Source organism: Rhododendron vialii, chromosome 4a (assembly GCF_030253575.1).
Source record: "Rhododendron vialii isolate Sample 1 chromosome 4a, ASM3025357v1".
NCBI classification, from domain to species: Eukaryota; Viridiplantae; Streptophyta; class Magnoliopsida; order Ericales; family Ericaceae; genus Rhododendron; species Rhododendron vialii.
Window position 1 is genome coordinate 13,497,343 of NC_080560.1, and position 15,760 is coordinate 13,513,102.

Consider the following 15,760-nt stretch of genomic DNA (forward strand, 5'->3'; position numbering starts at 1 on the left):
TTGGCACACCATGTTTTCGTGAATATTTTACCTCTTGTCATGGGATGAGTGATTTCAAGAATGGAGACCATCAATTATTCATGGGATATGACCTGGTCCACACCTCTGTCCGGTAATTCTCCCAACCAAAAATCAAACGATAGAGGAGAGAGAATATATCCCATGTTGTACCCGCTCAGTACATCCGATTCGTCCAATACACTTTTGGATGACTTGAATTGAAACTCTATCTCTCCTTTCACCCCAACACACACACACACACACACACACACTCACTCTCTCTCTCTCTCTCTCTCTCTCTTCTCTCCAAATTCGAGCCGTCACAAAATGCAATAAACAGCTTGGATGCGCCGAACAGACACCGGGTAATACCCACCAGCACTGAAAAATTAATTGGGCAGAATGTGCTTAGACCCAAGTTTTAGGCCCAGGCCCGTTTGCAAATAAGGCCGGACATTATCAAACACAAGTCTTCCGAGTTACGACGTCGTTGCACTTTTGGAAAATACAAGGCCCCAGAAACTTCTCAAATGAGCTATAAACCAGATAGAGAGAGAGAGAGGGAGAGAGAAAAAAAATCGGTTTCCCCAATTTAGAGAGAGAAACGTTCAAGCTAGAGCCTCAAATCAGAGAATCTCTGGTTCTGCGTTAAGAGGTTACTTCTTTTTCCAAGCAAATTTCTATACTTATCTGTTTATTTGCTCAATTTCCTTGCGTGACATCGGATCGTAATTCGTTGATTACTGACGAACTTGTTGCGGGTGTTATTTCAAATCTTCTATTTGGTGATTAGGTTAGTTGCATATCCGCAACCTAGCTCTACTTGCTCTGGATATTTTGAGTTGGATAATCAACTCAATTTTCAAAGATTTTTCTTTTTCTTTTCCAATAGTTACACTGGATTTGTGAGAATCTTGATGGAAATCTGAACGAAAAGAGAAGAATTCTTATTAATTTAAATGTATCCTGTTGTTAATTTAGGTGTGCTGTGATATTTTGTTAGTTTACTTCTAATTGTTCCGCAATGTAATTTGTTGATAATTGACGAATTCATTGTGTTTTTTCTTCAAATGCAAAAAGAAAAAAGTAAGAACAACTAATATTTTTTGTACTTTTGGCTTTCAAAGAAAAAATTGGGATAAATGACTCGACTTGTTCAAGTGTAGCTCTGCCCTTTTTCTTTTTAATAGTTTCACCGGATTGGTGCGAATCTTGATGGAAGTCGGACGAAAAGAGAAGAATTGTTGATAATGATTCTAACTTGCACTTTTTTTACGATTAACGTGGTTCATTTTGGAAATAGGACTGAATATTGAAGGAGAATGAGGGGAAGAAGTTATAGTTACAGTCCCTCACCACCAAGAGGGGGGTACAGCAGAAGACGGCGAAGCCCGAGTCCAAGGGGTCGATATGGGGGTCGTGATAGAGATCTTCCCACCAGTCTTTTGGTCCGCAACCTGCGCCATGATTGTAGGTATGTCCTTGTGAGATTTTGTTGATCGATGTTTTACTACAGTTAGTAATGTTAAATGCCGCCTTTGATTCTCATAGGAAACATTTTTTTGTCTCGTTGAACTTAAATTGGGGTTCAGATGGTGTTCCATGTAAGATAGGGTGTCAGAGAACACATGCAACTGAATTTCTGGGAATAATACAATACACCAAGATATGCATATGATATCAAATACAATTGGTAAGGTTTGGATGGAATGCATGCGACACCCACCACACTCCCCTGTCAAAGTCTCAAGCATTCGACAAGGGCGTTTAACTTATTTTGCAGAGTCCCTGATATCAAATACCATTCGTTTTGTGCTGATGCCGTACAGTGTTTTTACCGTGGAGTACCCCAACTGTATTGCACCATACAAAGAGGTTGATGGGGATCTAAGATACAAAACCTTTTTTAGTTCTGTCAAGTACTATAATATTTTTAACGCGTGAAACTTAAGGTTGTGGAACTGAGTGTTTGTCGGGCAATTTTTATGAAAGGTCTACTGTGTTCTAGATTTAGATGTCTTTTCTTCTTGAATTTTCATTTTTGATGCTAGAGGGGTCATTTTGGTTGAAAAAGGGTTAGGCTTCAAGTAATTTTAACAAATTTGACTGACTAATAATACTGTTGTTGTTGGATAAATTCTTGCGCTGCATGCATAGTCTATGGTGGCTGTTTTGTACTTCCAATTTTCTAGAGCATGACTACTGAGTTTCTCTGCATGACCAATCCAACTGCTAGTCTTGTAAATCAATTAACAAGTTTACTCTGGATGCAGGCCAGAAGACCTCCGTGGGCCTTTTGGGGAGTTTGGTCCTCTAAAGGATGTGTACTTGCCCCGGGACTACAATACAGGGTGAGCATATCTCGATCTGGAGTTGTTCTAGGGCATTTCTCAAGTTTGATGTCATCTAGTTACTATCATTTCATGGGTTAAAATTTTCAACAGAGAGCTTGTTCTATTGCCAATCAGCTCCCTCCTCTTTTCCTACTACTATTTCTGATCGGTTCTTGCTCTATTGTCAACATTTGTTTTATGGGAATTGGTTGTATTTGGTTGTTTTTATTTTAAGTGTTGAAGAGAAGAATGAAGTAATAAGAGTTGTTCAAGATGATCTTAATGTACTTGAAGATTGAAGGAAGTTGGGTTTGAATACTGTATGAAGACGCTCAAGTTTTGAAGAATTTCAACTCACATTTTAACTTTGACCCCCACAAGGTTAGCAGCCTTGGAATTGCTTTACTTGAGTTGTGTAAAGTGTGAGCAGAGTCATCATGCCCCTCTTAGTATTCCTTATTTCTCAGGAATCATTTTTTTCATTTTGGTAACAATTGGAGAACATTTTCTGGTTTATTTTCATGTGGAATTGCAATACTCATGTAAAGTTCAAATCACCTTTTGACCTGAATCATTTCTGTGGTGTAGGGAGCCACGTGGCTTTGGTTTTGTTCAGTACTTGGATCCTGATGATGCTGCAGATGCCAAATATCATATGGATGGTCAAATTCTTCTTGGTCGAGAGCTGACTGTGGTATTTGCCGAGGAAAATAGAAAGAAGCCTGCAGAGATGAGGGCAAGACAGCGTTCCAGGTAATCTCTCCCGTTTTTTTATATTTGACACCAGCCTAATTAGGGGGGAGCACTTCTAAAAAATAAGAACAACTCGGAGCGGAGCAATGTGCCGGACAGCAGGGTCAAATACCTTAGAGTCGTGTTTTGGCAATAATAAAAGAGCAACTTTTATGATAATTTTTCTTGCTCTCTGTGGGTTCAAATGGGTGAACGGTAATGAGGCCTATAATAGCAAATTTTTCCAGCTCAACTGGGTCATTTGACGCTCCCACCTAACCTCCCCCCCTCTTTGAGCATAATGGTCTTGGTTCGGATTTCTGATTATCTGATTAGAGCAACATTCTCTTGCAGCGGCAGGGGGTCTGACCGGGGGAGCTCCTTCTCTCGTTATTCTCGATCACCGCACCATGGAAGATCCTATTCGAGGTATTAAGTTTGAAGTCATCCATTGTTCTTAGATCGTTACTTATGATGGAGGTATTCAAGTTATGGTTGCTAATGTCTTGTATTCTTGAGACAGGTCGAGACATAGAGAGACGTCTTACTCAAGGTCTCCATATGGCTCAAGGTATAGAGAAAGGTCTTACTCAAGGTCTCCATATGGCTCACGGTATAGAGAAAGGTCTTACTTGAGGTCTCCATATGGCTCAAGGAGCAGGAGCAGGAGCAGAAGCCCAATTAGGAGTCGGAGTCAGACCCCTGACGGTTACTAGAAGCAACTTGGCAGAGAACTGTTTAGACTTTCGAATGTATTGGGAGACCTCTTAGCTAGGTGTTTGGACAATGAACTTGTGATGTGTTCTTCGTGTAGTAGTTTAAGGTGGTACCTAGTTTCTGGAGATACATTTAGTACTGAAAGTATTGTCGCAGACATTGTGTTTTTGTGGATATTGTACCTCATATGGTTTTAGCCGTGTTTTAGCAGATGTTGCTACCTCGCATGTTTTTTTAGAGTATGGCAAACAGCTTAAGCGCTTCAGGTTGTCTCCTTTTTTTTGTTTTCCGTAGGATGTGTGGATTGGATAAGTTTTGCTCCTATACCCGCGTCTAGCCTAGACAACCTGACAATCTGAGAGGAGATAGATAAAACAATTCTCTCTCTAAAATCCCTTTGATCCTTAAATTTCCCTCAAAGCTTAATTTCATTTCCACCCTAGAGAAGATGACCTTGTTATGGGAATTGATAGCGTGTTGGTGGAAGTCGTCTTTCAAATCAAGGACTTTGTGAGCCTTTTTGACGGTCGACGGATAGATTGATGCAGAGTTAACTTGTGACCATACTCGGATGGGATTTGGTTGACATGCAAGCATATAGAATCCAATAATGGTGTAGAACGGTCGGTGGCCGGTGTCATCAGTGTCTACCAGCCAGTATAATCAGTGTTGGCGTGTAGCCACGGAGATGATGTTCAGAGAGAGAGAGAGGGAGGGATGCAGTGGTTTGGGGAGATTAGACCTTTTAAGGGCGCAAGAGAGTAGAAGGGATGCTTGCCTTTTGGGACGGAGAAAGTAGCAAGTATACAGGAGATTATGACTTTTGTAACCTAAAACAGACCGTATCTAGTTTCAAAACCGACCGATTGGCATCGGGCCGGACCGGGTTAACCGGGTTTCTCGGTTGGATGCTCACCCTCAGTGAAATGGAGTATGCATTTTGGAAAAAAATACTCAGTGTAAAGTTTGGATTTTTGCGAAGATTTGACCAATAATAATACTGTATAAGCGCATCGAAACTGAACCCTGTTTTGGGGTAAGATATTTTTCACTCTCTTCCTTCTTGTTTTGACTGGATAAATTAGAGATATTCTCATTTTCACCGCATAGGAAGGGAATATTATTCTCTCTCTGATAGTGTGTATATGTGGAGTGACGTTTGTTAGGAACTAACTATGGATGGATTTGAGGCTAATCCATCCCCAACCCTATGCCCCTGTTTGTTTGATGGCCTCTCCATTCATTGTTTGGTTACATTTTCTGAGCAGGGACAGAGAAATAGGACTGCAAATGAACCGAAATGCTCGCAAGCAGCTAGGGGATCGGCTCGTTTAGTAGCTAAGCCAACCTCGAGTTTTAGGCTCATGTCATCATCAACGGCAGCTCAGCAGTCTAAAGCTTGATTGACTCAAAAAAGCACAACTCGTTTAGACCGATCGAACGAGCCGCGCTCGAGTTTTAGACTCAGCTCTTTTACCCCCCTCCGGAGTCCAGACAGGATATAAATCCGTCCGGAATTCTAAATCTCCCAATTTTGATCAAACTAGAAGCAATAAAACAACTAAGAATCAAAATCCTCACTCACATAACAATAAGATTAATGAGCAGCTCGAGGATCGGCTCGTTTAGTAGCTGAGCCTGAGCCGAACTTGAATTTTAGACTCATGTCGTCAATAAGCCGCTCAACATTCTAAAGCTTGGCTTGGTCGATTCATTTAATAAATGAACCGGGCTTGACTCGTTTGATTAATGAGCCGAGCTTGAACTTGAGTTTTAGACGGGCTCTTTTGCACCCCTCCGGAGTCCAGACCAAATCCGTCTGGAATTCTCTTTCTCCCAAAATTGGAACCAATTTTGTTCAAACTTCATAAACAGCAAACACAACTGAGAATCAAAATCCTCACTCACATAACAATAAGATTACATAAACTAGAAGTTAATTTCAATCACAAGAACAAAACATGATTGAGGACTAAAACTTTTACAAGGAGAAACGAGTAAAACTCAAACTACATACAGAACAGAGAGAAAGAAAGAAAGGCATAGTTGCAAAATTTAACCAAGCCAAACATCCTTATAGACAGATATGTACAGAGAGAGAGAGAGAGAGAGAGAGAGAGAGAGAGAGAGAGAGAGTTGTTGGATGGAATATTTTAGTCGCGAAGACGGTGGACGTGCCAGCAGAGAAGCATGGAGAGACAGCGGCGGAGGATGTAGCAGCGAGCCCTCTGCTGCTGCACCGCCGTCATACACCGCCTCCAGAACTCCGATATCGGGTCTGTTATTGCCGTCGACGATGATGACGGTCCCTTGCTTCGATCAATATTAGTACTATCACTAGTAGTACTCATGTTTCTGCCTTAAGTATGTGATTATGAGAGAGAGAGAGAGAGAGAGAGAGAGAGAGAGATGGGGGCCGGCTGATTTGGGGTTAGTTGCAATCTCGGAGAAATAAAAAGGGCGGAGGAGTAGAAGGAACAAAGAGAGGAGGAGGAGTAGAAGGGACACAGTCTCATGACTCTTATCGGTACGCCGTTCGATTACGCAAACAGAGGTGCGCATAGGGTGTGCAAAAATCCACCAACCCGCCAAGAATATCCAACCCGAACCGACCCGCACCGAAAATCCCAGGTTATGTATGGCGGATTAATAAATACAATATTTAAGCGGGTTGATTAGGGTGTGGGTAAAATTTTCTTTAACCCGACCCACTATACCCAGACTTATTGAAATAGCCGATAGTGAATTTTTTTTTTCAACTTGTCTAATCTGCTGAGTCGAAATCGCATGAAATAATCAGTCAACCTGCTGGCTTTAGAGGTCGATGGGTTGGCAGCCAGTTAAAAAATTGTCGATGAGCCCAACCCTACCCACAGGACCGGTCCAAGAATTTATAGTGCCCAATGTCTAATAAATAAAATGGGAAAACTGATGGCTCAGGACATATTTTGATAATTAATACTCAGCAAGCACATACTGAGAACATTTGTTAATGCTGAAAATGTCCTTGACGGGTATTAAGCCGTCATTTTCCCAAAAAAATGTGCCCTTAAATTCGGGATTTGAGCTTCGCGTAACCCCACGTTTTGCCAAAAACAGAAGTACATATAACCAGTCCATTATCCATATTTTTTATTTGAGTTTCTTAAAAAAAGTCCTACTCAAACCTAAATAGGAAAAATATTTGAGTGTTCCAAAAACTTGGGATTTGGAAGATGCCCAAGGCCCAGGCCTCTTGGGCCTTGGGGGTGGGCCGGGTCTGGCTACCCATTTACACACCGTGCACCTTCGGTCTTGTCTTATGTCAATTGCCTCGTAGGGGTGACGAACAAGCCAAATAACTAGTTGTTCAAAGCTTAGTTTGAAAGCTTAACAAACTTCAAAATATGTTGAAGCTTAGTTTGTTTATGACACAAGCTAATCTCAAATGAGTTTTAATCGAGCCGATCTTGAGTCGCTTCAATTTCTTATACATCATAAGTGAAACGAGTCAAGAAGTAGTTTGTTCGAACTTGACTTGAAAACTTATCGAGTTTCAAAAAATATTCAAGCTTAGTTTATTTATAAAAGTGGTATGGGTGTGGGCGAGTGCTGTTGTTAGTTAATAGTTAGTGGATGGTAATGGCTGTGGTGGCAGTTAGTAGGTGATGTGGTGGGGTTCAAGCATTTTGAGAGTGATATTTGAGATGGTTGTTACTTGTGGCTGGGAGAGATGGTCCTGGATGATGGCTAGGATTTGAAATTGAAGGTGTGTACAATCAGAAAAAATAGGATAATTTGGAAATTAATGAACAACCTAGCCCTATTTTAACTAAAAATTTTGCACCAAAACTGCAATTTTGTAGTTGTTCATACTGAAATAGTTTTTTTTGAGTCCTAGTAAAAATAAATAAAAAATTTAGATATCGGTGAAGGCATTTACGAAACATCCAACTTTACTTCAGAATTCAGGCTTAGATTGAAATGCATGCACAACAAGATGCCCGACAACGGACCGGGTTATAATTTGATATGAAGACTCAATCAACAAGACCATACAATGCCCCATAAATTCCATCATACGTTCTGGTCTAAATCCAATAATCCAATGCCCATAAATTCCTCATTTGGAAAAAACCACAATCAAACGTGAATCAATATACACCCACCCCTAGGCAGACAACTTCACACAGAAGTCTCACAAGAATGAAATGCAATAACAAGGCTAACACAGAAAATATTACAACGCGAAAAGGATTAAACTTTTAAATTCCTCTCAAGGAAAACAGATTCTCCACACAATCAGAGACCCTTATTTTTTCAAGTCGAGCATCACGTCGTGGACCCATGAACTCTGAAAGAGAAAGCCCGGTGATATAAATCGTTCTCATACTACTCTTCTTCCGGTCATAATAACAAATATCAAACAAGCTAGGAGACGAACACAGGGCCATGGGTGGGCTATGTAGAAGGATCTCACCAGTCTGAATTGCACCATTCGTATGAAAAAAGTCCGCAAAAACGAAATTACATGGCGGCGTGATGATGACTTTGACCCAAACCCAGTTCTCATAGTCCTCTAGTATCCAAAGCTCCTCCGGTACATCTTCTGAGAAATCCTCACAAGCAGCCAAATGGCCTCCAAGTTCTCGCAGACAAGGCTTGGCTGAGGGTCCATCGGGCAATGGAATCACCCGAAATCTCTCATCTTTGAGGTCAAACGCCACTATGACTTCCTTATCAATAGTAGAAGAAGGTTTCGTAGATGTACTTCTCCAGTGTATAACTCCATTCACACAGATGCCCCCAAAACCAAATGGAAAGTACGGGGACGGGGGGACAACGTCAATCTTTCTCCATGAATGTGTACCCAAAGTGAAAATTTCATACTGGTAACAATAAGAGTACTCAGCAAACTCCGTATTCGCACTCGGATGTAGGTTACAGTATACGTTGAACACTTTGTATTGTTTAGTGGAAGGGTCAAACCCAAACGCTAACCTTGGGTGAGAAAAAAAGGGGCAATCGCCTGTTGGCATACTTGATTGGGGAAGGGTAACAACTTCTTTGGTGGTAGGATTCACTATGAAAATAGTTCTTGGCTTTATAAGGTACCCACATATTAAGCCATTGACAGATTGTTTAATATGATACCAACCTTTCTCTTGGGTCGGGAAAGTGAATAAGCGTTGGGCAGATCCCCTTTGTAACCGACTGAGAAAAAATCTATCTTATCAAAGTTGATGGCGGGGCTAAAAGAGATTACCAGGTAGCAACTGTCTGGTCTACACTTGGCGTGATTATGGTGCAATTCAGCAAACGTGGGGTCCTCAATCAGAGCGCGCCAATGCTTACAGATGCACTTGCACTGGCCTACCACCTTCGCTGGAAGTCTTGTCAGAATGTCAATCACTATCTCATGAGGCAAGCAGACATCATTCACCATTTCACCAGTATTGCAGGAGGAAATTCCACGGGTGCACTTCTTCTTCCTCATACCATTCGGTTACATTTTCCAAGAACAAACTTCAAGTAGGGGAGCTTGGTTTGGCAATGTCCATGTAGAGAACAAATGAAGAGCTAATGAAAAAAAACCAAAAACGAGTTTCATAAGGGCTTGATTGCAAAATGATAATACAGAAAAACTTACAAATACCTTAAACATTAGGAAGCACTTATCATAATTGGTGTGCTCATAGGTTTGTTTGGTTCGAGTAAGTAAACTAAACTGGTCAAAAGTTTTTTAATAGAGAAAGGAACCGGACATTTCAACTAATAATCTTCTTTCCTTAAGGCTAATCTAAAATAGATAAGAGAGAACAAATGGAATACCTAAAAAACAAAGAAAAATGTAGCATGATCATCAGGTTCTTGTAACAAATGAACAACCTCAATCTCCGTAAGTCTAGAATTTCTAAGCATAGGTTATAGCTAAGATAATAGACCAAAGGGTTTCCATACTTCCATTCCAAAAAAAAAAAAACAATTCACCATACCAAATCGAAGGAGGATGAAGAAAAATGGAGCCCAACCCCTCGAATTCCGAGATTCAGCTTCTCAGGAGGGCACTTAGCTATCCGAATCTACACTACATACTGAGCACGTTTATCCTACTTGAAAATATCTCTTTTTTCCTTAAAAAACAATGAAATCATACCAAAATCCACTCAACCATTTACATCTACACCTTTCCCATTTTACTCGCATCTCCTTCCTCGAACTGTCCTTTTCCATATGATTTTAGTTTCATTTTGATCTTCTTTCTCTGTTTGTTTCTTCCTATTATGGTCCTGAACCAAATTCCTTCAATTAAAATTAATTATCTTCCATTACTCATCTAAGTATGGTACGCTTCTCAATGTCACACCTTTATTATCTACTAACTCCTCGTACCAAATCCATAATTTTACCTTGTATTATTGCAAAATAGATTTAATGCTCTTGTTTTTATCACACGACTCGCCTTTTTTGTCCTTAATAGTATCTTAATTACATAATTAGTTACCCCTTCATTCGTAAAGAGTGCATCCAAAATTGAAGAATACAAAGGGGAATTTCAAAATGTTATATGAATGGTAAAAACAGGGTTGTTCACTTTTAAAAGGTTCGTGCTAAAATTTAGTTCACTTGATTTTATGCTTATTGACCAAAGTTATTTTAATTTGTACTAATATGTCTCCAACAATCTCTCCCTACTTTACCAAATTGAAATTTGAAATTCATCTGTGATAACATCCCTCCCCAAACCATAATACTAACATTTCGAACACTTTTTTACTCAAAAATTGGTTTCCAGAATCAAAATACATTGACTTGCTGTTAAATTTTATTATCGAAAATCACTTTTTCCGTAGTTTTTACAATCTATATTTGCCTGTCTTTCCGTAGTTTTATACGTTTGTGTCTCTGCACATAGTTTTCAGATCCCGTGAATCGAAAAGAGATTAGATTATTGCTAGTAAGATAATGTACAAGAGAGAGACGAGCAGAGAGAAATCGTAAGGGCTACATGGCTAAACAGTAATACAAAGATCCGAGAAGTAACGACTGAACCCAGCAGTTCAGATTTAGAACATAATTGATTTTTTTTTTCCAGAAAAAAAGAAAAGAATATTGTAGATATCTCTCAGAAAACAAGGGGCACATATTCTAAATCATCGCCGGGAAGACAATATTATCGAAAGCTAACCTTTTTTTAATGGAGACAGAAAGGGATCAGACGGGGTAGCCAGGTGTGGTGAGAGCCGGAGTGCCGCCGGTTTGGTGTTCACCCGCCGAACCAACAGAAGCCCGGACGCGGGGGCTCTGCTGCCCAGGGGTGGGCAGCAGCCCCTGCCCACACTCACACACGGCACCGTTTCGTTAAAAAAAAAAAAAAAAAACTCTTCCGCTTGCAATCCTAAGGAGCAGAAACATGATTATGAGAGCCTTAGAGTTAAAATTTAATTATGTCTCTTTAGAATAATATGATCAGAATAATAAGATCTTCACGTCAATTCAAACGGATTGAAAATTGGAGCACTTAATTTTTTAATCATATTTTTTAATATATAAACGGTCTAAAAAATTAAGTGTGCCACTTTTTAATTCGTTTGAACAAGTACGAATATCTTATTATTCTAATCATATTATTTTAAAGAGATATAATTAATTTTTGTCTCCAGGACTCTCATAATTAAGTATTTGCTCTTTATTTAGGATCCTGTAGATCAGAAACGTGATTATGAGAGTCCTATAAATAAAAGTTAATTATATCTCTTTAAAATAATATGATTAGAATAATAAGATATTCGTACTTGTTAAAACAAATTAAAAAGTGGCACACTTAATTTTTTAGACCGTTTATATATTAAAAAATATGATTAAAAAATTAAGTGCTCCAATTTTCAATCCGTTTGAATTGACGTGAAGATCTTATTATTCTGATCATATTATTCTAAAGAGACATAATTAAATTTTAACTCTAAAGCTCTCATAATCACGTTTCTGCTCCTTAGAATTGCAAGCGAAGAGTTTTTTTTTTTTCTTTAACGAAACGGTGCCGTGTGTGAGTGTGTGTGAGTGTGGGCAGGGGCTGCTGCCCACCCCTGGGCAGCAGAGCCCCCGCGTCCCAGAAGCCCTTGTTGGGTTTGGAGAAAGGCTGAAATATGTAACTCCTTTTTTTTTTTTTTTGATCCGCTGAAATATGTAACTCCTCCAACCAACGAAAAGCCTTTTAACTGAGAGATTATTCCATGTCCCGACATAACCGCGTGATACTCCGGGGCTTTCTACACTATACATTTCAGTGTGAGCCACTAAAATGTGTCGTGCAAAAAATTCTGGGGGCACCACGTGGCTATGCCCTTGTGCCATAGTATAATTTTTCCTTTTAACTGTTCTTTTATGCTTAACCCCAACTCTCGATTCAAGCATCAATTCACCCAACACTACCCCCTCTCTCTCTCTCTCTCTCTCTCTCGTATGGATATTTAAGAAAAAAGTTATTGGAATTTGGAACTGCCAAGGCTATTGCCACGTGGTGCTCTAATTCATCTATCCATCACACATTTGTGGGGTTCTTATCACAAAGCATCGAAGTCTATGGAGCATGCACAAATATTGGTTTTTTTTTTTTTTTTGTTTTGCACAAATATTTGATGATAAAAGGGTCTGGACAACACTTGACAATGCCTTTAGGGCACTCAATATTTAGGGTGGGCTTGTCCCGTCTTCTTTTATGTTTGTTTTTTTACTTGTTATTAAATTTCTTTCGGAGAAAGTTTCCCCAATGTGTTGACAGTGCTAAAAGTACTAAATTAAAAAAAAAATTAGTACTTTTAGCATATTCTTTCATCCAAAAAAGAATGACAATTTTTGAAATTTGTGTTATTTTTTATCGCTTATATATTTCAATCTATAATGTCTTTCATGAGTTTGAAAACTTTGTATAAAAGAACTAATCAAGAATTATCAAACAAAATCCATATTGCATATTTTTCATATTTTTTGAGATCCATATTGAAAGATGTGAGAAATTAAAATTGATATTTAATTTGGGATGGAGGGAATATTTCAGAAACTATCCCATAATATTTTAGTCGTTTACCTTGGCAATAATCATATTTAAATACGAAAAAATATACCAAAGTTCAAAAAATTTAAGTAATATTTATACATGTTTAGAAGTGGAGCCTTATGTCACCAAGTGTCAATACTAGTTAGTACTAATACGGAGAGAGTTCTACCAAATTGTTTGGCTTCGAATAAAAATCCCAGTGTTGTCCAAACAAGGACTTAAATGGGCTCGTTGATGTCCACAAATCTATTCCAAAACGGCAGCACTCTAGCTCTTAGCACACCTGATGATGTCCCTCACGGACCAGCAAGATCCCCGATTCCGACGGGGCGGCGCGGATTTGGGTTTGTTGCAATCGGAGAAAGAAAATGGAGGGGTAAAAGGAAAAAAGACAAGGAACACATGTTAATCGAGCCAAACACAAGCGGATCTCGAATAACTTTAATTTTATATATATCATAAATCGAACAAATCAAGTAATACGCAAATAGCTAGTTCAAGTTTTGCTTAAAAGATCAGCTTCAAAAAAAACATATTCAAACTTGATTTAGTTAACTCCGTTCGTCTAAATATGTTTGTTTGCTTTTTGACATTTTAGAAAAGTAAGGGTACCTTCTTGGAAAGTCCAAACTTTTCCATTCCTAGTTTGGACATTGTGTTCCTTTTAGTAAGTTGGAGTTTAAAACATGGAACAAAAGATTGTGACAAAAAGTGCATACCAATATAATCTTGAATGAATTTTTAACAAACGAACATGAACTTGAATTCGAGTAGCTCAATTCGTTTATTAGCCCTTCCTCCTAGTTGTCTTGTGGAGTACTACCACCGTCCCAATTTAATTGTTACTTTTGGAAGTTCGTGCCACTTTTTAATTGATTATATCTTGTAATTTAGGTGATTTTGAAAACTTTATATTATAGAACAAATCGAAATCTATCAAATAAGATCTATATTTGATATAAAATTTATTATCAATTTAAAGATATAACTAATTTTTTAATCCAGTTAGAATTGAATTGAAACAAGTAAATTGGGACGGAAAGAGTATAATGGTTTCAAAGTGGGATGGGCTTCCAGAGCCTCTCGGCCCATTTATCTTTGTTCTCCTTCTTTCTTTCTTTCTTTCTTTTTTTTTTTTTCATTTCAGTTTTGTTATTACGTACAATTTCGGCAAAGATTTACTATTTGATATCTCTCTTTGTCTGGACTGAAATATCTAAGGGGGTGTTCTACCAAAGCCTCTGCTTAACGGAAACCTAACCTCTTAGAAGCGTAGGGCTAGGTCGTTGAAAGCATATTAACCGGTAAGACCGGAATCGTTCCCACAGAGAAAACTTCTTAAGCAAATTTGGAACAGATGTTGTGTAGAGAGTTGCGACGTTCAAGCGGCCAGCTTTAGTATTCGAATTGAATGACGATACTTAAACTTGGAAATAAACTAAGTTAAGATGATCGAGTCAAAGGGATCGATTACCCACGACTTAGCCGTCAAACGGTTCCTTCATCTAACTCATGAGTGGACCGAAACCGTCCGGATTCCACTAGAAGAATTAAAAGCTGAAGACTGCTAATAACTTAATTCAAACTCTAATTCAAATTGAACTCATTTAACGCAGGTGAGAGACGAAAAAAGATCGTTCGCACATGTAAGATTATCAAGCTCGTAGCACAAGGCGATAAACTTCATTGATCAAAGAAGCCACCAACCCCATGATCAAAACTAGAAATCATGAGTTTAATTCATTCAAAACCTTGAAATTAAGCTAAAGTTAAGAGAAACCATTTAAACGACTAATCCACAGGGTGAACCTTACCCCATGACCTAACCTTTAAACTACTCACTCATAATAAAAAGACTAGAAAGCATGCTAAGAACTGAAAACATGATTAACCGATAGAATTGAAAACAAACTTGATTTATATAGAGATCCCACTTAAAGCTACAACATTAACGCTCGAGAATTAATCATCCAACCACTACTTACTTGAGTTGTTGAGGAATTGAATGCAAAAACTTGAAAGCAATAACTATGGAGCTCTTAAGACATAAAAGACTTAAAGTGTAAAAGAGTACATAATGGCCAAAAATGGCTTACAAAGCTATTTATAGGCCTAAACAATCAGCCATACAAAGGACCAAAAGGCTCTCAAAATATCCCAAAAACATGCATAAAGTAGAAACTTTCCATTTATGGAAGGTTGAACAATTCAGCAAAAAGGTACTGGTCGAAGGGCATTGGTACTGGTACCTCAAAAACATGGTACCGGTACCAACTCAACTGTTGGCAATATCAGAGAAATGGTACCGGTACCTCAAAAACAAGGTACCGATACCTTGCTGCAAAAACTGCAGAACTGGTTCAGCTGGGGCTATCATGCCTTGGCGTGACCTGATGGCCTTCCAATGCTTCATTACATGATCAACGGGACTTGGCGGAGGTATGCCTTATGGCCTTGTACTCTTGGATGCCCTCGGAACCATCCTTGATGCGTTTGCCTTGCTTCATGAGCTTCGGCTCACTCCATGTCGTATTTGACCACCAGCCGTTCTCCAAGGCTTCTTATAGCACCGGTTAGGCTCCGATAGCGATGAAATGAGTGCCGTCGGGCATTTGAGCACTTGGTTACATCCCGGAACGTCCCTTGGTGTTCAAAACCGCCTTATTAGCACATTTTTCCTGAAACTCACACACAAATACCTTACGTGCAAAATGGGATAAAAAAAACTACTTAAATGCATCAAAACTACAAATTAGAGGTGTTACCCAAATTATGCAACCTAGAGGGGGGGTGAATAGGATTGCTAGTAATAATTACCAATAAAAATTTATCTCTAACAATATATGCAAACAATAAGTATGCAATCAAAATAGAGAGATAGAGAGATAGAACCCGTTTATAGTGGTTCGGTCCGGATTTGTCCACGGTCCGGCCCTACTCC

At 39.0% G+C, this 15,760-nt stretch overlaps 1 protein-coding gene and 1 pseudogene across 6 annotated transcripts; one reads left to right on the forward strand and one right to left on the reverse strand.

Moving 5' to 3' along the window:
• Positions 1–489: 489 nt before the first annotated feature.
• On the forward strand, positions 490–4,009 carry LOC131324464 (serine/arginine-rich SC35-like splicing factor SCL33). Of its 6 annotated transcripts, none has more exons than XM_058356434.1 (7): positions 490–655; positions 1,304–1,474; positions 2,274–2,351; positions 2,922–3,086; positions 3,420–3,494; positions 3,589–3,678; positions 3,727–4,009. In XM_058356434.1, the coding sequence occupies exons 2-7, from the start codon at positions 1,323–1,325 to the stop codon at positions 3,779–3,781; spliced, it is 615 nt and encodes a 204-aa protein (XP_058212417.1). In that variant the 5' UTR covers positions 490–655; positions 1,304–1,322; the 3' UTR covers positions 3,782–4,009. The 6 variants fall into 6 exon arrangements, with proteins under 6 accessions (XP_058212417.1, XP_058212415.1, XP_058212416.1 ...); XM_058356432.1 differs by having other exon boundaries at positions 3,589–3,660; positions 3,703–4,009; XM_058356433.1 differs by having other exon boundaries at positions 3,589–3,648; positions 3,691–4,009.
• A 3,754-nt stretch (positions 4,010–7,763) lies between these two features.
• On the reverse strand, positions 7,764–11,053 carry LOC131324465 (F-box protein At5g65850-like; annotated as a pseudogene).
• Between the last annotated feature and the right edge of the window lie 4,707 nt (positions 11,054–15,760).